Source organism: Dendrobates tinctorius, unplaced genomic scaffold, assembly GCF_039654945.1.
Source record: "Dendrobates tinctorius isolate UK_male_01 unplaced genomic scaffold, ASM3965494v1 ptg000160l, whole genome shotgun sequence".
NCBI lineage: Eukaryota > Metazoa > Chordata > Amphibia > Anura > Dendrobatidae > Dendrobates > Dendrobates tinctorius.
Window position 1 is genome coordinate 16,458,316 of NW_027361827.1, and position 27,273 is coordinate 16,485,588.

At 45.3% G+C, this 27,273-nt stretch overlaps 1 protein-coding gene across 1 annotated transcript in view; it reads left to right on the plus strand.

Moving 5' to 3' along the window:
* FRMPD1 (FERM and PDZ domain containing 1) overlaps window positions 1-27,273 on the plus strand; it is a 508,177-nt gene that overhangs the window by 460,788 nt on the left and 20,116 nt on the right. Inside the window, exon 14 of the mRNA XM_073549674.1 lies at window positions 17,944-18,088. Coding sequence (XP_073405775.1) covers window positions 17,944-18,088 — 145 coding nt within the window. The remainder of the gene's footprint in view (window positions 1-17,943; window positions 18,089-27,273) is intronic.

The window sequence follows — 27,273 nt, forward strand, 5'->3', positions numbered from 1 at the left end:
CTACATACATACTACATACATACTACATACATACTACATACATAACACATATATACTACATACATACTACATACATACTACATACATACTACATATATACTACATGCATGCTACATACATACTACATGCTACATACATACTACATGCTACATACATACTACATACACTCACTGGCCACTTTATTAGGTACACCATGCTAGTAAGGGGTTGGACCCCCTTTTGCCTTCAGAACTGCCTCAATTCTTCGTGGCAGAGATTCAACAAGGTGCTGGAAGCATTCCTCAGAGATTTTGGACCATATTGACATGATGGCATCACACAGTTGGCGCAGATTTGTCGGCTGCACATCCCTGATGCGAATCTCCCGTTCCACCTCATCCCAAAGATGCTCTATTGGATTGAGATCTGGTGACTGAGGAGGCCATTTGAGTACAGTGAACTCATTGTCATGTTCAAGAAACCAATCTGAGATGATTCGAGCTTTATGACATGGCGCATTATCCTGCTGAAAGTAGCCATCAGATGTTGGGTACATTGTGGTCATAAAGGGATGGACATGGTCAGCAACAATACTCAGGTAGGCTGTGGCGTTGCAACGATGCTCAATTGGTACCAAGGGGCCCAAAGAGTGCCAAGAAAAAATTCCCCAGACCATGACACCACCACCACCAGCCTGAACCGTTGATACAAGGCAGGATGGATCCATGCTTTCATGTTGTTTACGCCAAATTCTGACCCTACCATCCGAATGTCGCAGCAGAAATCGAGACTCATCAGACCAGGCAACGTTTTTCCAATCTTCTACTGTCCAATTTCGATGAGCTTGTGCAAATTGTAGCCTCAGTTTCCTGTTCTTAGCTGAGAGGAGTGGTACCCAGTGTGGTCTTCTGCTGCTGTAGCCCATCTGCCTCAAAGTTCGACGCACTGTGCGTTCAGAGATGCTCTTCTGCCTACCTTGGTTGTAACGGGTGGCAATTTGAGTCACTGTTGCCTTTCTATCAGCTCGAACCAGTCTGCCCATTCTCCTCTGACCTCTGGCATCAACAAGGCATTTCCGGCCACAGAACTGCCGCTCACTGTTTTTTTTTTCTTTTTCGGACCATTCTCTGTAAACCCTAGAGATGGTTGTGCGTGAAAATCCCAGTAGATCAGCAGTTTCTGAAATTCTCAGACCAGCCCTTCTGGCACCAACAATCATGCCACGTTGAAAGGCACTCAAATCACCTTTCTTCCCCATACTGATGCTCGGTTTGAACTGCAGGAGATTGTCTTGACCATGTCTACATGCCTAAATGCACTGAGTTGCCGCCATGTGATTGGCTGATTAGAAATTAAGTCTTAACACACAGTTGGACAGGTGTACCTAATAAAGTGGCCAGTGAGTGTATATACTACATACATACTACATACATACTACATACATACTACATGCATGCTACATACATACTACATGCTACATACATACTACATATATACTACATGCATGCTACATACATACTGCATGCTACATACATACTACATGCTACATACATACCACATATATACTACATACATACTACATGCATGCTACATGCTACATACATACCACATACATACTACATACATACTACATACATACTACATGCTACATACATACTACATATATACTACATGCATGCTACATACATACTACATGCTTTTCCCACACAGCAATGGCATAAAGTGAGACTAGGGACTTTTTTTTTTTTTAAGTGGCGGAGGAATACAGTGCGGAAGGATACCTACCTTCCGTCATTGGATTCCTGCAGCCCGTAGAGAACGGCAGCAACAGCTGATGCTGCAGTTCTCTACCCAAGATCGTCGTGGGACACACTCGTGGACTGCTTCGGATCGTGGGTGAGTATTTTTGTGGTTTGTTATGTTAATATTTATTCCGTAAAAGACAATGGCTTCGGGGAACAATGTGACAAGTATTGGTAAGTATGTTACTCTATGTTATATGTACTGTATGTCTATGTATGTATTGTATGAATGTATTGTATGTAGTATGTATGTAGTATATATGTGGTATGTATGTAGCATGTAGTATGTATGTAGTATGTATGTAGTATGTATGTGGTATGTATGTAGCATGTAGCATGCATGTAGTATGTATGTAGTATATATGTGGTATGTATGTAGCATGTAGTATGTATGTAGCATGCAGTATGTATGTAGCATGTATGTAGTATATATGTAGCATGCATGTAGTATATATGTAGTATGTATGTAGTATATATGTAGTATGTATGTAGCATATATGTAGTATGTATGTAGCATGTAGTATGTATGTAGCATGCATGTAGTATATATGTAGTATGTATGTAGTATATATGTAGTATGTATGTAGCATGTAGTATGTATGTAGCATGCATGTAGTATATATGTAGTATGTATGTAGCATGTAGTATGTATGTAGCATGCATGTAGTATGTATGTAGTATGTATGTAGTATATATGTAGTATGTATGTAGCATGTAGTATGTATGTAGCATGCATGTAGTATGTAGTATGTATGTAGCATGCATGTAGTATGTATGTAGTATGTATGTAGTATATATGTAGTATGTATGTAGCATGTAGTATGTATGTAGCATGCATGTAGTATATATGTAGTATGTATGTAGTATGTATGTAGTATGTATGTAGTATATATGTGTTATGTATGTAGTATGTATGTAGTATGTATGTAGCATGTAGTATGTATGTAGCATGCATGTAGTATGTATGTAGTATTTTTTTTTTTTTAACATTTAACACATTAGCCGGATGATGGGACTACTACTGTCCCATCATTGGCTAATGTGTCAATCACTGTCATGGTACCAGGCATCGCCAGATGGGACTTGTAGTCCCATCGGACGATGCTTGCACAGACCCCCGGACATCAGCACAGCCCCCCGGCAGGCCGGCACAGCCCCCCGGCAGGCCGGCACAGCCCCCCGGCAGGCCGGTACAGACCCCCACAGGGTGCACAGACCACCGGCAGGCCGGCACAGCCCCCCCGGCAGGCCGGTACAGACCCCGGGCAGTCCACACAGCCCCCCGGGAGGCCGGCACAGCCCCCCGGCAGGCCGGCAGAGACCCCCGGAAGGCCCGAAATGACGGCGCATCACGATGCGCACACACCGCGCATCATGATGACGTCAGGCTGTCAATCAACTTTGAACTTCCGATTCCGATGCCGACTTCCGATATTGAAAAAATATCGGAAGTCGGTATCGGAATTCCGATACAGCAAGTATCGGCCGATACCCGATACTTGCGGTATCGGAATGCTCAACACTAGTCATAAGTATTCAGACCCTTTGCTCAGTATTGAGTAAAAACACCCTTTAGAGCTAGTACAGCCATGAGTCTTCTTGGGAAAGATGCAACAAGTTTTTCACACCTGGATTTGGGGAACCTCTGACATTCTTCCTTGCAGATCCTCTCCAGTTCTGTCAGGTTGGATGGTGAACGTTTGTGAACAGCCATTTTCAGGCCTCTCCAGAGATGCTCAATAGGGTTTGGGTCAGTGCTCTGGCTGGGCCAGTCAAGAATGGTCACAGAGTTGTTCTGAAGCCACTCCTTTGTTATTTTAACTGTGTGCTTAGGGTCATTGTCTTGTTGGAAGGTGAAGCTTCGGCCAAGTGCTTCCTTCAATTGTAACCAGTCATCCTGTCCCTGCAGCTGAAAAACACCCCCATAGCATGATGCTGCCACCACCAGGTTTCACTGTTGGGATTGTATTGGGCAGGTGATGAGCAGTTCCTGGTTTTCTTCACACATACCGCTTAGAATTATCACCAAAAAGTTCTATCTTTGTCTCATTAGACCAGAGAATCTTATGTCTCATAGTCTGTGAGTCCTTCAAGTGTTTTTTAGCAAACTTTATATTTGTTTTCATATGTCTTGCACTGAGGAGAGGCTTCCGTCGGGCCACTCTACCATAAAGGCCCGATTGGTAGAGGGCTGCAGTGATAGTTGACTTTGTGGAACTTTCTCCCATCTCCCTACTTCATCTGTGGAGCTCAGCCAAAGTGATCTTTGGGTTCTTCTTTACCTCTCTCACCAAGGCTTTTCTCCCATGATTGCACAGTTTGGCTTAACAGCCAGGTCAAGGAAGACTTCTGGTAGTCCCAAACTTATTCCATTTAAGGATGATGGAGGCCACTGTGCTCTTAGGAACCTTGAGTACTGCAGAAAGTCTTTTGTAACCTTGGCCAGAAGTGTGCCTTGCCACAATTCTGTCTCTGAGCTCCTTGGGCAGTTCATTTGACCTCATGATTCTCATTTGGTCTGACATGAACTGTGAACTGTGAGGTCTTTTATAGACAGGTGTGTGCCTTTGTAATAACCTGCAGGTACTGAAGGATGTCGCCAGGGATCAGAGACAGACCAAGAGTTAAAGAGTTTATTTACAGGGGATAGATTCTCCACACAGGGAGAATATGTGGGGGGTAAAAGTGACAGAATAAATGGTAAACAGTAGAAAAGCTTGGGAAAGCTATTAAACGTTATGCAGAGTTGAAATAGTTAAACTGGAATTCTTGTAACTTATCAGTCCGGGGCAATCAGCTTGATTGCTGGGTCTCTTTCTCCCACGTGGGCACTGACAACAGCAGCACTTGAAGACTCTGTAGTCTCTCCTTCTGGATGAAGCTGGAACCTCAGGGGTTAAAGCAGGACGCAGGGAGACGCTGCGAACCTGAGTCTCCCCTGCTCTCAGTCTCTGTATGGTACACTGACAGTCTCTCTGCAGTAACAATGCTGCGCACACTGGGAAGTCTCCACACTCAGGGGCCCCGGCTTGTCACTGCGGTCCCCAGAACTGCGCACTCGGGTCACTGTCTCTGCACTTTCAGAGGTCTCACATACAGCACACACTATGTCTCGTACTTCAGTCCCAGAACTCTGATGGGGCGTTCTCTCTCTCTGGGAGCGCGGTGCTGCAGCCTGCTTTCTCCCTGGTGCACTCTCCCCTGTCTCTGGCGCTCTCTGCTCTGTGCCTGGTGCACTCTCCTTTTCCGCCATTTCCCTGCACCACTTCCTGTCCAGCAAACCTCATTTTCCCTTACTGCCCCCTGCAGTCACATGGTCCAGTTGGTCCAGGGTAGAAAGTCTTCCCCCTGGCAACCCTGCTGTCTGGCTAGGTGGTTCTGGATACAGAGCAGGGAAGGTAACCTCCTTTGGGCCCTTCTTCCTCTTCACCCCCTTACATTCCCCCTTTCTTAAAGCTCGTCATTTCATGGGAGAGGGTTCGTCGTGCTCCACTATGTCCACCTGAGGACCGACAGCTGCCCACAACTTTCGCAACTCCTCTTGTTATGAATGAGTCACCGTAGGAGGCAAAAACAGAAATGCTAGCTAAGTCCAGAAAACCAGAGAAGTTGGCAGCTATCGGATTGCAGACCCCTGAACCTATCAACAACAACTAGCAATAGCCGTGGGGGGTTCCTACGATGCCCTAGACCCCTCGATCACAGCCGGAGAACTGCCTAGCCTAAAGACAGAGAGGGAAATCTAAACTGCCCCAGAGCAGAGCCCAAAGCAATTGGCAGCCCCCAACATATAATGACGGTGAAGCAAGATGAAAAACACTAACACAGATAGAAAGATAGACTGAGCAAATGATGGGGCCCAAGCTAACTAGATAGGACAGGATAGGAAAGCTGCTGTCTGCAGTCCGCGAAAAACCCTATCAAAATAAGAGCCAACAGACTGACAGGGAAAAAGGCCCTGAAGACGCTAGGCTTCAAAAAGACTATGTCAGTACTCAGGTATTTTCTGAAGACAGAGCAAACCGACAAAAAAGGAATTCAGCTCACCCCAGCAGGGAATGGCAGAATCCAGAAAAGCAAGGCAAACTAAAACCAAAACACAAATGCAAAAAGGCAAAGCAGAAAACTTAGCTTTTGAGGAGCAGGAATCAGACTGGTCTCTTAGAATTCCACAGAGAAATCACCAGCGAGGCAGAAGGGCGTTGGCTGCCTTATATCCAGTCAGAGATCCCCGTCGCCCAGTCATCCTCTCCCAGCTCAGGTGCTTGGTAATCAGCCTCACTACCTTCCTTCACCAGAAGAGGGAGTTCATCAGACCTCAATGGTGAAGGGGAAAATGAACTCATAACATCCTCTTGTCTTGCTGGCTCCAATTTCTTCCAGTGAGGCTGCTTGAAGATACTCCAGTCTTCATCTTCATATTCATCAGCTGCAAAAGAAAATACCTCAGATGAACTTGGCTTTGTCTTCTTTGTTTTTGCTTTGCCGCTAGGAGACGTTTGAGTAAGCGATTCGTCCTTTTCTCTGTCGTTATCGACAACTTCAGAGGTTCCTTGCCCGGGTTCCTCGGTCTGGGGGCTTAGTACAGGTAATTCTTCTCCATAGCTACCCCCCCCTTTGACAGGAGCATCCTCATCAAGACTAGAATTAGATGGACTAAGACCATGCAGGCCGGACCCTTCGTCATCCGCGCCGTGCTCTGTGGGTATCGCTTCCCATGGCTTTTCATCCACACTTCTTGTCTCACACAGCTGCTCCATCTCTTCCGTCTGGTCAGGATCTCGTGAGCTGACGGCCAGCACATCCTCCACCTCAGGGGACGACACTAGCACCTTTCTGACAAGAACCGTACGAGCGTGCATCTTGAGAACTCTTGTTACCTCTTCTCACCTCTTCTCCTTTACCGGTAGCTTGTGGCAAGCCTGGTGGTGACTTACTCCGATGGACCACTTGGGCAGTTGTCCCTTCCTCCTCTTCAGGTCGAATCTCACCGTCGAGACCTCTAGACCCAGGTTCGAATTCTGCTAAACCCACTTCTACGCGTCGGGACAGCACAGACATTTGACCGTGGACATTCGGCACCCTCTCTGTTATGAATGGGTCACCGAGGAGGAGAGCAGGCCCAGGCTAAGCCACAGAAAACCAGAGAGGTTGGTAACTAAGCGGACTGCAGACCCCTGATCCTATCCACACAACTAGCAGTAGCCGTGGAGCGTACCTACGATGATCCTAGATGCCTCAGCACAGCCACAGAGCTAACTAAGCCTAAAGCAAGAAAGGGGAAATCTAAACTGCCCAAGAGCAGACCCCAAAGGAATAGATAGCCCCCAAACATATATTGTGGGTGAAACAAGATGAAAACACAAACGCAGGCAGGAAAATAGACTGAGGAAATGATGGGGTCCACACTGACTAGACAGGAAAGGAAAGACACTGTCTGCAATCATGCAAAAAAACACTGCAAAAAGTCCAATACATCTGATGCACAAAAACACAGAAGTCGCACGACTTCGCCCCCACTATATCAGCACTCTGGTATATTCTGAAAGCAGAGCAAAAAGAGACCAATCTAACAGGGGACAAAACACACTGGCACAAGCAGTAACATATGGGCGGTGATTCAGCACAGCCCCAGCCGGAGCTGGCTGACCCGCACAAAGCAGAGATAGACAAAACCAGATAAAATGCAAACAGAATAGCAAATGAACCACTTAGCTGAATCATGCAGGGACAGAGCTGGAGACATCAGACCTCAGGAGGCACAGGAAGAAAATCACCAGCAGGGATAGAGGGAGTCAGCTGTCTTAAATCCCACTCTGAAACCCCAGATCTCCAGTCATCTTCCTCATTATCAGGTGGCAAGCCTCTGTCAATCAGATCAGCTCCATTACCTCCAGTAACTCCAGAGGGAGCCAAGAAAGAGAACTCGCAACCTCTCTGTCTATCTGACCAGCTCCACTACCTTCAGTAATAACTAGAGGGAGGCCAGAAAGCGAATTCACAACAGTACCCCCCCTTGAGGAGGGGTCATCGAACCCTCTTCCATGCACGCCACCAGGCCTATCAGGATGGGCCCCATGAAAAGCACAAACCAATCTTTCAGCATGAATGTCAGAGGCAGAGACACAAGAATTATCCTCCTGGCCATAACCCTTCCATTAGACCAAGTACTGAAGTCTCTGTCTAGCCAAACGAGAATCCAATATTTTCTCTACCTCATACTCCAAATTGCCTTTAACAAATACAGGGTCAGGAGGCGCCGCCATAGGAACTACTGGCTCCACAAACCTCTTCAACAAAGATTTATGAAACACGTTGTGGATCTTAAACGTAACTGGAAGAGCCAATAGGAAAGAAATGGGTTTAAGGATCTCCAACCACTTAGCTGAATCATGCAGGGACAGAGCTGAAGACATCAGACCTCAGGAGGCACAGGAAGAAAATCACCAGCAGGGATAGAGGGAGTCGGCTGTCTTAAATCCCAATCTGAAACCCCAGATCTCCAATCGTCATCCTCATTATCAGGTGGCAAGCCTCTGTCAATCAGATCAGCTCCATTACCTCCAGTAACCACCAGAGGGAGCCCAGAAAGAGAACTTGCAACCCCTCTGTCAATCTGACCAGCTCCACTACCTTCAGTAATAACCAGAGGGAGGCCAGAAAGCGAATTCACAACACCTCTCTATCTCTTCTCGGCATCTGACGCCATGACACTGTCTTGCTCTGAGTGGAGCTCTCCTCCCGTCATACCTGTCCCTCCAGGAGCGACGTTCCCTCCAATTAGCAGGACTCTCAGCGGGGTGAGCAGATCTTTGCCACCGCTTTTCTCGGGTAAGGCAATTTCTGGACAGGTTTCCCACTTTTCTGAATGCCGAGCACTCACGTCTGCGTTTGTTTTGTGGGCTCTTTAGTCAGGATTGTCGACCTCGGTGGGAAGCATCTCTCATCTGCGGTTGCTCTTCACTCCAGGATATGGAGTTATGCTCTGGAGCTGCCACTGAAGTCTTCTTCATGCTCCGCACCTCTCCTCTATATCCCTCCGCCTGCTTCCAAGCGTTACCTAGGGGTATGCTGCTGGTCCTCAAGACAGCAGTAAGGGCTTTCCCCAGACTCTCGATCTTTTCCCAGATTCTTCTTATCTTCAGCCGTGAAACCTGGGTCTGTTGTGATTTCGCTTTCTGGCCTACCTCTAGTTACTAGTGAAGGTAGTGGAGCTGGCTATACTGACAGAAGGATCGCGAGTTCTCTTTCTGTGCTCCCTCTGGTGGTTATTGGAGGTAATGGAGCTGATCTGATTAACAGAGGCTTGCCACCTGATAATGAGGAGGACGATTGGACATCTGGAGTTTCTGACTGGATTTAAGACAGCCGACTCCCTCTATCCCTGCTGGTGATTTTTTTCCTGCCTCCTGAGGTCTTAGCTTGAGCATGCAGGGACTGAGCTGGAAACTTAGTGTTCTTTTGCTATTGTTCACATTTGATTTGGTTTTGTCTATTTTAGTTTTGTGTGGTCAGCCAGCCCCGGCTGGGGCTGTGCTGAATTTCCATCCTTATGTTACTGTTTGTGCCAGTTTGTTTTTGTCCCATATTAGATTGGCCTCTCTTTGCTCTGCTTTCAGAATATACCAGAGTGCTGATATAGTGGGCGAAGTCTAGTGACTTCAGTGTTTTTTCTATCAGATGTGTGGGGCATTTTTTGCAGGGTTTTTTGTGCGATTGCAGACAGTGTCTTTCCTTTTCTGTCCTATCTAGTTAGTTTGGACCCTATCGTTTGCTCAGCCTATTTTCCTACCTGCGTTTGTGTTTTCATCTTGTCTCACCTACAATATATGTTTGGGGGCTATCTATTCCTTTGGGGTCTCCTCTGGGGCAGTTTAGATTTCCCCTTTCTTGCTTTAGGCTTATTTAGTTCTCCAGCTGTGTCGAGGCGTCTAGAATCATCGTAGGTACGCTCCACGGCTACTGCTAGTTGTGTGGATAAGATCAGGGGTCTACAATCTGCTTAGTTACCAACCTCTCTGGTTTTCTGTGGCTTAGCTTGGTCTTGCTTTCCTCCTCGGTGACCCAATCATAACAGAATCACCAGCCTAAACCACAGGAGAGAATTGTAAAAAAAAAAAAAAAGTGTCAGAATTTTTTTTATATATAATTTTTCCTCTTTTTCTCTGGGGCCGTAGGAGGATTTTTTTTTCTTTAATTGAGATTAAGCAATTGTCTGATCATGTTGAGCAGCTCGATGCTGAAGTGTGGGGAATTTCTGCCTATCTCGCTCAGTCACCTGCTGTTGAACCAAAAATCCCTTCTCCTGATGTGTTTTCTGGGGATCGGTCTAAATTTTTGAATTTTAAGAATAATTGTAAACTATTTCTTGCCTTGAAGCCTATCTCATCGGGGAGCTCTGTGCTGCAGGTTAAAATTGTCATCTCCTTGCTGCGCGGCGATCCCCAGGAGTGGGCTTTTTCTCTGACACCTGGAAATCCTATTCTGACTAATGTGGACACATATTTTTCAAGCCTTGGGGTTGTTGTATGATGAACCTAATGCTATTGATCAAGCTGAGAAAACCCTATTGGCATTGAACCAGGGTCAGGATTCTGCAGAGATATACTGTCAAAAATTCCAAAAGTGGGCGGTCCTTACTACATGGAATGACGGTGCCTTAGCAGCTCTCTTTCGGAAGGGTTTATCGGAAACCGTAAAAGATGTTATGGTGGGATTTCCTGTTCCCTCTGGTCTTGATGATTCTATGTCATTAGCCATTCAAGTTGATTGGCGTTTACGTGAACATAAAACTTCATGAGAGGCATTGCCGCCTTTTGAGCATACGTCTGAACCCATGCAATGTGATAGGGTTTTGTCTAGGGCGCAACATCAGGAGTTGAGAAGGCGTAATAAGCTGTGTTTTTTCTGTGGAGATGCCTCTCATACTATTTCTGCCTGCCCTAAACGAGAGAAGTGTTTTGCGCACACATTTGCTGTGTACAACCTAAGTTCCTTTTGGCAATTACTCTGATCTGCTCCTTATCTACATTTTCCGCTAAGGCTTTTGTGGATTCAGGAGCAGCTTTGAATCTGATGGATTTGGACTTTCCTAAATGTTATGGTTTTCCCATGATACCCCTGCGGACTCCTATCCCTTTGAGGGGTATTGATGCTACTCCTTTGGCGGAGAATAAACCCCAGTTTTGGACCCAGGTGATAATACGAGTCGCCCCGGACCACCAAGAAAATTGAAAATTTTTGGTGCTGCACAATTTGCATGATACTATTGTTCTGGGTTTTTCCTGGTTGCAAACTCATAATACTGTTTTGGATAGGAAATCTGTGTCTGTGGTGAGTTGGGGTTGTCAATGTGTTCTTAATGACACTCCTGTTTTCTCCACCTCTCCCCAGTCTCATGATATTCCTGATTATTTGGATGATTTTTCTGATGTATTTAGTGAGAGTAAGTCTGCGTCTTTGCCTCCTCATAGAAGTTATGACTGTGCAATTGAGTTAATGCCCGGGTGTAAATTTCCCAAGGGTCGGCTTTACAACTTATTGGTACCCGAACCTGGTATTATGCGATCTTATATCAAGGAGTTGTTGGAGAAGGGTCATATTAGAACATCTTCTTCACCCTTAGGTGCCGTGTTTTTTTTGTGACCAAGAAAGATGGTTCATTAAGGTCTTGTATTGGCTATCGTTCCCTTAACAAAATCACTGTTAACCCTTTCACTACCAAGGGTGGTTTGCACGTTAACTCCCGGCCAAATTCTGACCACTGTCCCTTTATGAGGTAATAACTCTGAAACGCTTCCATGGATCTCGGTGATTCTGACACTGTTTTCTCGTGACATATTGTACTTCATGTTAGTGGTAAAATTTCATTCAAATAACTTGTGTTTATTTGTGAAAAAACAGAAATTTGGCGAAAATTTTGAAAATTTCGCAATTTTCCAACTTTTAATTTTTATGCCCTTAAATCACAGAGATACGGCACACAAAAAACTTAATAAGTAACATTTCCCACATGTTTACTTTACATCAGCACAATTTTGGAACCAAAATTTTTTTTTTGTTAGGAAGTTATAAGGGTTAAAAGTTGACCAGCGATTTCTCATTTTTGCAACACCATTTTATTTTTACAGACCACATCACATTTGAAGCCACTTTGAGGGGTCTATATGATAGAAAATACCCAAAAGTGACACCATTCTAAAAACTGAACCCCTCAAAGTGCTCAAAGCCACATTCAAGAAGTTTATTAACCCTTCAGGTGCTTCACAGGAATCTTTTAAATATTTAAAAAAATGAACATTTAACTTTTTTTCACATAAAAATACTTCAGGTTCAATTTTTTTTATTTTACCAAGGGTAACAGGAGAAATTGGACTGCAAAAGTTATTGTGCAATTTGTCCTGAGTACGCTGATATCTGATATGTGGAGGGGAACCACTGTTTCGGTGCATGGCAGAGCTCAGAAGGGAAAGAGCGCCGTTTGACTTTTTCAATGCAAAATTGGCTGGAATTCAGATCAGATGCCATGTCACGTTTGGAGAGCCCCTGATGTACCTAAACAGTGGAACCCCCCCACAAGTGACTCCATTTTGGAAACTAGACCCCCCAAGGAACTTATCTAGATATGTGGTGGGAACTTTGAACCCACAATGGCTTCACAGAAGTTTATAAAGTACAGTGGTACAATTAAAAAATCATATTTTTTCCACAAAAATGATCTTTTCACCCACAATTCTTAATTTTCCAAGGGTAACAGGACCCTCAAAGTTATTGTGCAATTTGTCCTGAGTATGCTGATACCCCATATGTAGGTGTAAACGACTATTTGGGCGCATGGCAGAGCTCGGAAGGGAAGCAGCGCCATTTGACGTTTTTGGCTGGAATTGAGATCGGACATCATTTCGCGTTTGGAAAGCCCCTGATGTACCAGAACAGTGGAAACCCCCCACAAATGACACCATTTTGGAAACTAGACCCCCCCAAGGAACTTATCTAGATGTGTGGTGAGAACTTTGAAGCCCCAAGTGCTTCACAGAAGTTTATAATGCCCGGGCGTGAAAATAAAAAAATCTTATTTTTTCCACAAACATGATCTTTTAGTCCCCAATTTTTTTATTTTCCCAAGGGTACCAGGAGAAATTGGACCCCAAAAGTTATTGACCAATTTGTCCTGAGTACGCTGATACCCCATATGTGGGAGAAAACTACTGTATGGGCACACGTCGGGGCTCGGAAGGGAACTAGTGACATTTTGGAAAGCAGACTTTGATGGAATGGTCTTCGTGTGTCATGTGCGTTTGGAGAGCCTCTAATGTGCCTAAACTATTCAAACTCCCCACAAGTGACCCCATTTTGGAAACTAGACCCCCACAGAACTTATCAAGATGTGTGGTGATCACTTTGAACCCCCAAGTGCTTCACAGAAGTTTATAACGCCCGGGCGTGAAAATAAAAAAATCATATTTTTTTCCACAAAAATGATATTTTTGCCCCCAATTTTTTATTTTTCTAAAGGTAACAGGAGAAATTGGACCCCAAAAGTTGTTTTGCAATTTGTCCTGAGTAGGCTGATACCCCATATGTGGGGGTAAAACACTGTTTGGGCGCATGGCAGAGATTGGAAGGTAAAGAGCACCATTTGACTTTTTCAACGCAGAATTGACTGGAATTGAGATCAGATGCCATGTTGCATTTGGAGAGCACCTGATGTGCCCAAACAGTGGAAACCCCCCAATTCTAACTCCAACCCTAACCCAAACACAACTCCTAACCCTAATCTCAGCCCTAGCCCTAACCCTAATGGGAAAATGGAAATAAATACATTTTTTTATATTTTATTATTTTTCCCTAACTAAGGGGGTGATAACGGGGAGTTTGATTTACTATTTATAGCTGGTTTTTATTTTTGGCAGCTGTCACGCTAAAAGACGCTTTTTATTGTAAAAATAGTTTTTGCATCACCACATATTGAGAGCTATAATTTTCCCATATTTTGACCCACCGAGTCATGTGAGGTCTTATTTTTTGTGGGACGAGTTGACTTTGTTTTGGTATCATTTTCGGGCACGTGACATCTTTTGATCGCTTTTTATTCCGATTTTTGGGACGCAGAATGAACAAAAACCAGCGTTTCATGAATTTCTTTTGGGGGGTGCGCTTACACTGTTCCACGTGCTGTAAAATTGATAAAGCAGTTTTATTCTTCGGGTCAGTACGGTTACAGCGATACCTCATTTAGGTTGGTTTTTTTATGTTTTGACGCTTTTATGCAATGAAAACAATTTTATATAAAAAATAATTATTTTGCATCGCTTTATTCTGCGAGCTATAACTTTTTTATTTTTTCGCTGATGATGCTGTGTGGCAGCTCATTTTTTGTGGGACAAGATGACGTTTTCAGCGGTACCATGGATATTTATATGCGTCTTTTTGATCGCGTGTTATTGCACTTTATGTTCGGCAGTATGATAATAAATCATTATTTTTTGCTTAGTTTTTTATTTTTATTTGTTAAGGGGTTCGCTAAATGGGTTAACTAATGGGACAGTTTTATAGGGCGGGTCATTACGGATGCGTCGATACCAAATATGTGTACTTTTATTGTTTTGTTTTTTTATTTCCAAAAAATGAATTTATTAGGGATTTTTTTTTTTTTTTACATATTTAGCGATTTTTTAAAAATTATTTTTACACTTTTTTTTTTTACTTTATTACATTGTCCCAGGTGGGACATCACTGTCCTGTGACAGATCACTGATCTGTCACATCACAGATCGCTGTGACAGATCAGCAATCTGTCACAGGCACTACACAGGCTTCCTCCTTGCCTGCGCTTTGCAGGCATGAGGAAGCCAGCTGCCTGCAGGCCCCCGAAGGTCCCCGTCGCCATATTGGATCCGGGGACCTACAGGGAAGGAGCTCCTCGCAGCAGCGCCACACATTGCGCTGCTGTGGGGGGCTCAGGGAAGCACGGAGGGAGCCCCCTCCCTGCCGATGCTTCCATTAACCCCCGGTATACCGCGATCATGTTTGATCGCGGTGTGCCAGGGGTTAATGTGTCGGGGCAGTCCGTGACCGCCCCTGACTCATAGTGCCGGGTGTCAGCTGTGATAATCAGCTGACACCCGGCTGCGATCAGTTGTGCTCCCCCCGTGAGTGCAGCTGATCGCATTAGACGTAATATTCCGTCCATGGGAATTAGGTCCCTGGTCACATGGACGGAATATTACGTCCATTGTAGGAAAGGGGTTAAATATCAGTACCCGTTACCCTTGATTTCTGATTTATTTTCCAGAGTTAAAAGTGCCTGCTGGTTTACCAAGCTTGACCTCAGGGGAGCATATAATCTTATTCGCATCAAGCACGGAGATGAATGGAAGACAGCGTTTAATACTCCGGAGGGACATTTTGAGTACCTGGTGATGCCTTTTGGGCTCACTAATGCCCCTTCTGTCTTCCAATCCTTTATGAACGATATTTTCTGGGACTTTGTGGATAAGTTTTGATCATTTATCTGGATGATATTTTGATCTTTTCCAGTGATTGGGATTCTCATGAGGAACATGTCCGGACTGTGTTCCGGATTTTGAGGGAAAATTCCCTGTATGTTAAAGGATCGAAATGCCTCTTTGGTGTACAAAGGATTTCATTTTTGGGATTCATTTTGTCTCCGTCGGCTATTGAAATTGACCCAGCCAAGGAACAGGCCATTTATGATTGGGTTCAGCCCACTTCTTTGAAGGCTCTCCAGAAGTTTTTGGGTTTTGCCAATTTCAATCGTAAATTTATAGGTAATTTTTCTGGTATTGTCAAACCACTGACTGATCTGACCAAAAAGGGTGCTGATGTGGTGAATTGGTCTCCAGAGGCAGTCTCGGCATTTCACGAGCTTAAGCGGAGATTCACTTCTGCTCCGGTTCTACGGCAACCTGATGTCTCACTTGCATTTCAGGTGGAGGTGGATGCTTCTGAGATTGGTGCAGGAGCTGTTTTGTCCCAAAAAGATCCAGTGGCTTCTAAAATGAATCCCTGTGCCTTCTTTTTCTCAAAAATTCTCCCCATCTGAACGTAACTCTGACGTGGGGAATCGGGAATTGTTGGCCATGAAATGGGCATTTGAAGAGTGGAGACATTGGTTGGAGGGAGCTAGACATCAAGTTGCGGTCCTCACCGACCACAAGAATTTGATTTATCTTGAATCAGCCAAACGCTTGAATCCTAGACAGGCTAGGTGGGCCTTGTTTTTCACGCATTTTAATTTTGTGGTCTCTTTTCTTCCGGGCACTAAGAATGTTAAGGCGGACGCCCTTTCTAGGAGTTTCTTTGCGGATTCTCTTGATGTGACCGAGCCTACTACCATTCTAAATGATGGACCTTATAAGATGTTGGAGATCCTTAATCCCATTTCTTTCCGATTGGCTCTTCCAGTTACGTTTAAGATCCACAACGTGTTTCATAAATCTTTGTTGAAGAGATTTGTGGAGCCAGTAGTTCCTATGGCGGCGCCTCCTGACCCTGTATTTGTTAAAGGCAATTTGGAGTATGAGGTAGAGAAAATATTGGATTCTCGTTTGGCTAGACAGAGACTCCAATACTTGGTCAAATGGAAGGGTTATGGCCAGGAGGATAATTCTTGGGTCTCTGTTTCTGACACTCATGCCGATAGATTGGTTCATGCTTTTCACGGGGCCCATCCTAATCGGCCTGGTGGCGTGGATGAGGGTTCAGTGACCCCTCCTCATGGGGGGGTACTGTTGTGAATTCACTTTCTGGCCTACCTCTGGTTACTAGTGAAGGTGGTGGAGCTGGTTATATTGACAGAGGGGTCGCGAGTTCTCTTTCCGGGCTCCCTCTGGTGGTTACAGGAGGTAATGGAGCTGATCTAATTAACAGAGGTCTGCCACCTGATAATGAGGAGGACGATTGGACATCTGGAGTTTCTGATTGGATTTAAGACAGCCGACTCCCTCTATCCCTGCTGATTTTTTTCCTGCCTCCTGAGGTCTTAGCTTAAGCATGCAGGGACTGAGCTGGAAACTTAGTGTTCTTTTGCTATTGTTCATATTTGATTTGGTTTTGTCTATTTCAGTCTTGTGTGGTCAGCCAGCCCCGGCTGGGGCTATGCTAAATTTCCATCCTTATGTTACTGTTTCTGCCAGTTTGTGATTGTCCCTTATTAGATTGGCCTCTCTTTGCTCTGCTTTCAGAATATACCAGAGTGCTGATATAGTGGGCAAAGTCTAGTGACTTCAGTGTTTTTTCTATCAGACGTGTTGGGCATTTTTTGCAGGTTTTTTGCGTGATTGCAGACAGTGTCTTTCCTTTTCTGTCCTGTCTAGTTAGTTTGGGCCCCATCGTTTGCTCAGCCTATTTTACTACCTGCGTTTGTGTTTTCATCTTGTCTCACCGACAATATATGTTTGGGGGCTATCTATTCCTTTTGGGTCTGCTTTGGGGCAGTTTAGATTTCCCCTTTCTTGCTTTAGGCTTATTTAGTTCTCCAGCTGTGTCGAGGCGTCTAGAATCATCGTAGGTACGCTCCACGGCTACTGCTAGTTGTGTGGATAGGATCAGAGGTCTGCAATCCGCTTAGTTACCAACCTCTCTGGTTTTCTGTGGCTTAGCTTGGTCTTGCTTTCCTCCTCGGTGACCCAATCATAACAGTAAACTCCTTTGGGCTCTTCTTCCTCTTCAGTCCCTTACACCTTTACAAATCAAGTCCTATCAGTTTAATTAAACACATCTGGACTCCAATGAAGGAGTAGAACCATCTCAAGGAGGATCACAAGGAAATGGACAGCATGTGACTTAAATATGAGTGGCTCACCAAAGGGTCTGAATACTTATGTCCATGTGATATTTCAGTTTTTCTTTTTTAATAAATTTACAAAACTTTCTATATTTCTGTCTTTTTTCAGTCAAAATGGGGTGCAGAGTGTACTTTATTGAGAAAAAAATTAACTTTTTTGAATTTACCAAATGGCTGCTATGAAACAAAGAGTGAAAAATTTAAAGGGGTATGAATACTTTCTGTACCCACTGTACATTTATAATCCCACGAGACACCCACTAATTGATCTTAATAATATATATGTATCATTTTGTCTATTTTTTTGCATGTCCTTTTGTTTATAGACATTCACATTATCTTTCATTTGTCTAGCCGCTTTCCCTTTTGCTGGAGTCAAATAGTGCAAAGGACATTGCATGTCTCATTTCTGGTTATTGCAAGCTGTATGTGAATCCTACATCATCAATCCTTGAATGGTCGGGTAATAACCTATACCACAGGCTATCCACAGAGGAAGGTAAGATTGATTGGTAAAAACACAAGTCTTTGATAATTATCCATCTCAAGCAGGGGTGGGCAATTAATTTTCCAGAGAGACCATGACTAGTGTTGAGTGATACCTTCCGATATCGTGAAATATCGGATCGGATTGGATCGGACCGATACCCAAAAAGTATCGGATATCGCCGATTCCGATACAGGAAACCAATGCAAGTCAATGGGACAGAAATATCGAAATTAAAATAAACCCTTTCTTTCCTTGTAGGTTAATTCTACATGAAGAAAAACAACTCAGAATAATGTAGAATGTATTGGGGGAGGTGGAGGAGACATTAAAGGCATAGAGGTTTAGCCCAATCAAATGGAATAGCAGGAAAAAATTTTTTTTTTTTAAGACGTTCGGAGTTACTATATTAACCTTTGTTATATTTTGTCAGATATGTATGTTTCACTACTTCCATGCTCTTCACTAGAGTTGAGCGATACCGTCCGATACTTCAAAGTATCGGATCGGAATGGATCGGCCGATCTTAAAAAAAAGTATCGGTATCGCCGATTCCGATACCGGAAGTCCCATTCAAGTCTATGGGACTTCCGGTATCGGAATAAGAAAAATCCTGTTTTTCCCTTGTACAGCCTCTCTGGGGTCTGTACGGGCCTTTCGGGGGGCTGTGCCGGCCTGCCAGGGGGTCTGTGCAGGCTCCGGTGGTCTGTGCCGGCCTGCCGGGGGGCTGTGCCGGCCTGCCAGGGGGGCTGTGCAGGCTCCGGTGGGCTGTGCCGGCCTGCCGGGGGGCTGTGCTGATGTCCGGGGGTCTGTGCAAGCATCGTCCGATGGGACTACAAGTCCCATCTGGCGATGCCTGCTACCATGACAGTGATTGACACATTAGCCAATGATGGGACAGTAGTAGTCCCATCATCCGGCTAATGTGTTAAATGTTAAAAAAAAAAAAAAATACTACATACATACTACATGCATGCTACATACATACTACATGCTACATACATACTACATACATACTACATACATACTACATGCATGCTACATACATACTACATATATACTACATGCATGCTACATACAAACTACATGCTACATACATACTACATATATGCTACATACATACTACATATATACTACATGCATGCTACATACATACTGCATGCTACATACATACTACATGCTACATACATACCACATATATACTACATACATACTACATGCATGCTACATGCTACATACATACTACATACATACTACATACATACTACATACATACTACATGCTACATACATACTACATATATACTACATGCATGCTACATACATACTGCATGCTACATACATACTACATGCTACATACATACCACATATATACTACATACATACTACATGCATGCTACATGCTACATACATACCACATACATACTACATACATACTACATACATACTACATGCTACATACATACTACATATATACTACATGCATGCTACATACATACTACATGCTACATACATACTACATATATACTACATGCATGCTACATACATACTACATGCTACATATATACTACATGCATGCTACATACATACTACATACATACTACATGCTACATACATACCACATATATACTACATACATACTACATACAATACATTCATACAATACATACATAGACATACAGTACATATAACATAGAGTAACATACTTACCAATACTTGTCACATTGTTCCCCGAAGCCATTGTCTTTTACGGAATAAATATTAACATAACAAACCACAAAAATACTCACCCACGATCCGAAGCAGTCCACGAGTGTGTCCCACGACGATCTTGGGTAGAGAACTGCAGCATCAGCTGTTGCTGCCGTTCTCTACGGGCTGCAGGAATCCAATGACGGAAGGTAGGTATCCTTCCGCACTGTATTCCTCCGCCACTTAAAAAAAAAAAAGTCCCTAGTCTCACTTTATGCCATTGCTGTGTGGGAAATTCCCGGTTTTTAAAATTGACCCTTGTGGCCTTCCGAACGGGATTGGCTACTGGAAAACTATATATAGCATGTTCCTACAGCCCTTCTTTGACAGGTTGTAGAGGAGAAAGTGCAGGTTGGAGAGAAGAGCAAGTTACTGGCGAAGATGGATGTTGTCATTGGAAATATTTTGAAGAATTTGGCGGATTTTATAGCGGAGGCGAATCGTTTGAGGGTGATTGTTCTGGAGAAGGAGAGAGCGAGACAGCAGCGCATCAGGCATCGTAGACGACGTTTGTGGATCCACCCCATCACAGCCAAGAGAATGACGCGTGGGGTCTATTCTACACTCTGCATGGACCTTCGACGAAACCCGGATAAATTTTTTGGATATGTTAGGATGAAAATGGAGAATTTTGATTACTTGGTGGAGCGCATTGCACACCTCATAAGAAAAGCGGACACCTATTGCCGCTTCTCTGTTTCACCCGCAGAGCGTCTGATGGTGACTTTAAGGTAAGCCACATTTATTGGATATGCTCGCATCAGAGCACACTTTCACTGCAATCTTGTTGGTGGTAGTTTGTATCTCCAAGTGTTATAGGTCAGTTTTGGTATGTAATGCTGTGATTTAAAACTAATTTATTGTTTTTTAATTCCCCACAGATTTCTTGCAACTGGAGAATCCCTTTCGTCACTGCATTTCCAGTACAGACTCGGGATTTCCACCATATCTGGAATTGTGAAGTACACATGCCGTGCACTGTGGGACTCCTTAGCTGAAGAGTTTTTACCAGAGCCCACAAAAGAGAGGTGGATTGAAATTGCTGACAAGTTTCAACAGATATGTCAGTTTCCCAACTGCTTGGGCGCTGTGGACGGGAAACATATCCGCATTGTAAAGCCAGCTGGATCGGGATTGGAATATTTCAATTACAAGAAATATTTTTCAATTGTCCTCATGGCCATCGCTGACGCGGAATACAAATTTATTGCGGTTGATATTGGGGCCTATGGCCGCTCCAATGACTCTCAAGTTTTCAAACTGTCTGCCATGGGGCGTAAACTGTATGGAAACACCTTCCAGTTCCCACCACCTAGACCGCTGCCGCAAACATCTGGTCCACCTATGCCATTTGTCTGTGTAGGGGATGAAGCCTTCCAGCTGTCAGAACACCTTTTGAAACCATACTCTAGCAGAGGATTGACAAGACCAAAACGCATTTTTAATTACCGCCTCACAAGAGCAAGAAGAATGGTTGAATGTACCTTTGGTATTCTGACAGCCAAATGGCGGGTCCTATTGACTGCGATCAACCTCAAGACAGAAACTGTGGACGAGGTGATCAAAGCGTGCGTGGTACTCCACAATTTTGTTATCTGCAAGGAACCCATTTCCATTGAGGACACCTCTGAAGAAACCACCTTGCAAGATTACCATGACATTACCACTAGAAGTTCTGTGACGGTTTCAGTAATGAGGGACAATTTTGCAATATACTTTATGTCACCTCAAGGCAGAGTACACTGGCAGGATGACAGAGTGTGAAAGATTTGTGCCCTAACCAAACTTGTGTACCTTCTGGACCAACAGTATATACCTTTGCCAACCAAAGTTGGCTATCTTGTCATGGTCTTACTATTTTTAGCTTTAGGCCACAGGTGTGTACCTGGTTGTGTTTTATGCAAAGTATTTCACCTTTTAACAAAAGTTGTGTACATTGTTAGGAAATCACCAACAATAAACACAACTTTTTAGGTGAAATACTTTGCTTCAAACACAACCAGGAACACAACTGTGGCAAAAAGCTAAAATTTACCCACAGTTATATACCTAGTTTTGAATACCATTTCACCTTTTAAATACCCTGTATTTAACCTTTTTCGCCGCAGAAAGAAATGACAGACAACCAGTGTAAAATAATTTAACTTTTATTGAAAAATGTTTTTTTTAGTAAACTTTTTTAAAATTTTAATAAACTTGTTTAATAAAGCTTTGAAACCATAAAACTGGTCATTTTTATTTAAATACACACATTATAAATCTGTGTAGTGTGTGGTGGAAATACTGCTGGAGGGGCTGCGGGACACTTCGACACTGGGAGTGTGGAGAGAGGACTGGGATCGTGGTGGGGAAGGAACAGTTAGAGGTGAAGGTGTGGAAAAAACTACAGAATGGGTGGACATGTGGGAAGCAGAAGAGGTGGTGGGTGGTGGAGTGGAGGGTTGGGCAGGGACTGTAGGAGCAGATGATGTTGATGGCAAGTTGTATGGGGAAGGAGTTTGGTACGGGGCAGGTTGCTGGAAGTGGGGAGATGTCTGGTACGGGGCAGGTTGCTGGAAGTGGGGAGATGTCTGGTACGGGGCAGGTTGCTGGAAGTGGGGAGATGTCTGGTACTGGGGAGGTTGCTGGTACTGGGGAGTTTGCAGGTACTGGGGAGTTTGCTGGTACTGGGGAGGTTGCTGGTACTGGGGAGGTTGCTGGTGCTGGGGAGGTTGCTGGTGCTGGGGAGGTTGCTGGTGCTGGGGAGGTTGCTGGTGCTGGGGAGGTGGATGGTGCTGGGGAGGTGGATGGTATGTAATAGGAGGGGGAGGATGGAAAGTGGCTGGAGGGGGTGTAGATGTAATAGGAGGGGGAGGATGGAAAGTGGCTGGAGGGGGTGTAGATGTAATAGGAGGGGGAGGATGGAAAGTGGCTGGAGGGGGTGCAGGTGGAGGAACTACTGTGGTGGGAGGAGGAGGTTGGGAGGTAACTTGCTGTAGAGCAGCGTGGCATGAATGCATTACATGCATCTGCTGGGCAGGAGAGAGCGTTTCCATGCGCTCCACAACAGACCTGAAAAAGGTGTGGTTTGGCGAAGATCTTGCTTCTGAATGCATGGTTTGCAGAAGTGTCTTCACCTCCAGAATGCTGGAGTTGATCTGCTGATAGCCTGCGGAGATTTGCTCTGACAAGACTTTTAGACAGTTCTGGAAAGATGCATTCAGATGCAAGAACTCTGGCGCATAAGTCTTTTCCTGACCCCTCTGCCGCTGCCGCCCAGTACCCGCAGGTGTACTAGAGGTGGCAGGGGCAGAAGGGTGGGGTAAAGGGAAAGCGATCTCCTCACCAGCAGCTTCATGTAATGTAGGCGGCCACGATGCTCCTGTGCTGGTGGATGGGACAGATGGGTCGAATGTGTGGGAAGGCTGGGAAGGTGCAGATGTACCGGGGCGGTCGAAGTGTCCCTCGGTGCCGGTCTCCTCAGGGATCGCCTCAGAAGGGTCCAATCGTGCAGGCTCCCGAGTGCTGCTCACCGTGCTGTGGAATAAAGAGAAAAAAAAACAATTAAAATACTGACATGGTATGGCCCTGGCTGAAAAAAAAAATTTACATCTAACATTTTTTTTCACATGTGGTGTGTAATATTTACCTTCTAGTGACCATTGTTTCCCGGAGGAACGACAGGGCTTCTGCGTACTTGTACTTGCTCCTGCGTCCTCCAGATCCACTCGGGGCCCGCATCTCTTTATTGAACTCCTTCTTGAAACGATCCCTCACAGACCGCCACCGATTCACAATTCTGTTCCCTGAAACGAGAAAGGACAAAGTGGTTAGTATACAACATCAGTGTTTCCCAAACTCCAGTCCTCATGGTCCCCAGGGGTCATGTTTTCAGGATTTCCATAGTAAATAGAAATCCTGAACACATGATCCGTGGGGACCACGAGGACTGGAGTTCGGGAAACACTGGTTTACATCAAGCAACCGGTACTGTATATACTTACGCTCTTTAATCTGGGCCCGAACATCGAGGTCCTCCCAGCGGCCCACAAGGAGCGAACAGATTTCCTCCCAGAGTCGTCGGGTAACGATAAGGTCAGCGTGGCGGCGGTCAGCCATATTCCAGAGCGGCTCCCTTTCTCTGACGAGATCGATGAGGTGGTCCACATCGAGTCCTCCATCCTCACCGTCAGAGTCGGGAGCACGCTGTGAAGGCTGTTAAAGAAAAAGACAAAAATAACATAATTAGCCTCCACAAAAGAAATGAAATAAAAAGTGCAAAAAAACAAAGCAAAAATATTTATACTTACACGCTGGTGACCGCCGCGTTGCTGTTGCCGACGACCCTGGGAGGCACTGCGAGGACCTCTTGGGCGAGCACCAGATTGGAAAGACTAGAGAAGAAAACAAAAAATGTTATGTCTTTGGATGTAGGCATTTGTTTGCTGTGTGTGGTCTGCAGAACATTGTTTTCTATGTGTTGTGTGTAGTGTGATGTTGTGTTTCTGCGTTTGATGCAAAAAACTTACCAATTGTGAGCCCACTCCAGGTGTCTGTCCACCCCTTCCTTCTTCTTCTGGGAGCTCCTCTTCATCTTGTGAATCCTGTTTTGAAATAAAAGGCAATGAATAGACATATATTACAGAGATGATGGATTTTGGAAATAAAAACTTACCGTCAAACGCTGACGATGCGAGGGAGGGCTCCCAGAAGATGATGTGCTGTCTTCCTGGTGGACACACTCCATGCCTGTGGGTGGTGTTCCAGCTGCTGCCATTGCTGCTGCTGCTGCATCTATTGGGCGGCTGTTGAATAAAGAGAAACAAAGGGCCAATGAATATCTTGATATTCAATAGCCCTAGTTTGGAGGAATGGGGGATTTGACAATTACCGTCTCTCATCTGCTGCTGGCCTCCCCTCCTCAGCATGTTCCATTTGCTGCTCCATTTGGGGTGGTGGTGGTGCTGATGGTGCTGCAGTGGTCTCCTGCCTTCTCCTGCTGCGCTTGGTTGCTTTCTTGGGTGGCATGTTGGGTGTGGCTGTGGGTCCCACTGTCTTGCTTTTATATATGTCTTGTGGGCAGAGCTACTGAGCATGCTCAGACCAAAAAAAACGGATCCGGCCACCGGATCCGGCTTTCGCCGGATCCGGCGCATTGCGGCGCTCATAGGCTTTCATTGTGTGAAAAAGCCGGACGCGCCGGATCCGGCGTGTCCGGCTTTTACGCCGGAGACAAAAAACGTTACAGTAGCTGTTTTTTCCAGACGCCGGATCGCGACACATTGCCGGATCCGGCGAAAACCGGATGAAACGCATGGCCATCCGGCGCGATCCGGCGCAAATGCAAGTCAATGGGGGGGAAACCGGATCCGGCATTGCATTTCGCCGGATCCGGTTTCTGTCAAAAGCGCCGGATCGCGCCTGACGGCGAAAACCTGATGTGTGAAAGAGGCCTTATTCAACTATTATTCTTCTTCATATTCTACTTCATCTTCTTCCTATTCTTCTTCTTCATCAAAATTCTTATTTGTGAAGGCATTCCTGTAGTTGTTATCTATAAAACTTTGAAGATTACACCTTCCGTTCTGCCTGTCACAAAAGATTTACAACAGGATTTTGTCCGCGTTCAGTTTGGCCAGCAGCAGCAGGCATTTTCCAGGGGCACCACGAGTAGGAACGGACTCACCCCCATACACTGCTTAGTCTTCTTCTGCATATAATTTAGACAATATCTTTTGCTCTGATTTTTAGTCTTATGCTTAATGTTCTTCTGCTTTTTGTTTTTCTGCTTTTTGTTCTTCTGCTTCTTGGTCTTCAGTCTCTTGTTGTTCTGTATCTTGGTGATTGTCTTCATGTTCTTTGTCCTCTTGGTCATCTTCTTCAGGGTCATCTTTTTGGTCTTTTTTTGGGGTGGTCTTCAGGGTCGTCGTCAGGGAGATCCAGAGTGATTACCATAAACCATTTCAAAAAGCTTGAACTTGGAAATGTGGCAGAAGGTACAAGAAGGCTGAGGAACTGCCGAGAACCAGCTGACGGTACTGGAACCCGGATGGGTTGCAGAAGGAACAAGAGCCAATGGCACTACCGAGGACCAGCTGACGGTACTGGAACCCGGTTACTAAGCAGGAGGTACCTGCGCTGGAAAGCACTACCAAGGACCAGCAGACGTTGCTGGAACTCGGATACCGAGATGGAGGCACCTAAGCCAAAGGCACTGCCAAGAATCAGCTGATGGTGCTGGAACCCAGAGTGGCAGCAGAAGGAACAAGAGCCAATGGAACTACCGAGGACCAGCTGATGGTACTGGAACCCGGTTACTAAGCAGGAGGTACCTGTGCTAGAAAGCACTACCAAGGACCAGCAGACATTGCTGGAACTCGGATACCGAGATGGAGGCACCTAAGCCAAAGGTACTGCCGAGAACCAGCTGACAGTACTGGAACCCGGATGGGTAGCAGAAGGTACCCCTGAAAAACAACGTTGCAAGGCCGCGAGCCGGCCGCAGTTACCGAAACCCACAGTCCTACAGGGGGTGCTTGTCCTTTTGGCACTACGGAACCAACCTTTATTGCCAGATCCCGCAGCCCACATAGGAAGCACCTAAACTGCAGGCACCATGGAGTCGGCTAACCCGACCGCAACACGACAGGACAACGTATTGGTGCCAAAGTGACGTTGACACTTCCCGGAAACAGCTGGCATGCTGGAACCAGGCAGGGCAGGAGGGAGTACCCGTGCCAAAGGCACTGCCGAGAACCAGCTGACGGTGCTGGAACCCGGAGTGGCAGCAGAAGGAACAAGAGCCAATGGAACTACCGAGGACCAGCTGATGGTACTGGAACCCGGTTACTAAGCAGGAGGTACCTGTGCTAGAAAGCACTACCAAGGACCAGCAGACATTGCTGGAACTCGGATACCGAGATGGAGGCACCTAAGCCAAAGGCACTGCAAAGAACCAGCTGACAATACTGGAACCTGGATGAGTAGCAGAAGGTATCCCTGAAAAACAACGTTGCAAGGCCGCGGGCCGGCCGCAGTTACCGAAACCCACAGTACTACAGGGGGTGCTTGTCCTATTGGCACTACAGAACCAGCCTTTATTGCCAGATCCCGCAGCCCACATAGGAAGCACCTAAACTGCAGGCACCATAGAGTCGGCTAACCCGACCGCAACACGACAGGACAACGTATTGGTGCCAAAGTGACGTTGACACTACCCGGAAACAGCTGGCGTGCTGGAACCAGGCTGGGCAGGAGGGAGTACCTGTGCCAAAGACACTTCTGAGCAGCAACTGGCGGTGTTGGAGCCCAGGGTCAATCATGGAGTAGGCTGAGGCGTAATTGGAGCAAGTTTAATATCTGATGTTGGGATGAATGTTGAGGGAGCAGGAGATGTTGCCGGACACACAGCAGGGGAGCAGCTGGTGTTACTGAACCCCACTAACACAGGAGCTAGTGTTTTTCTCT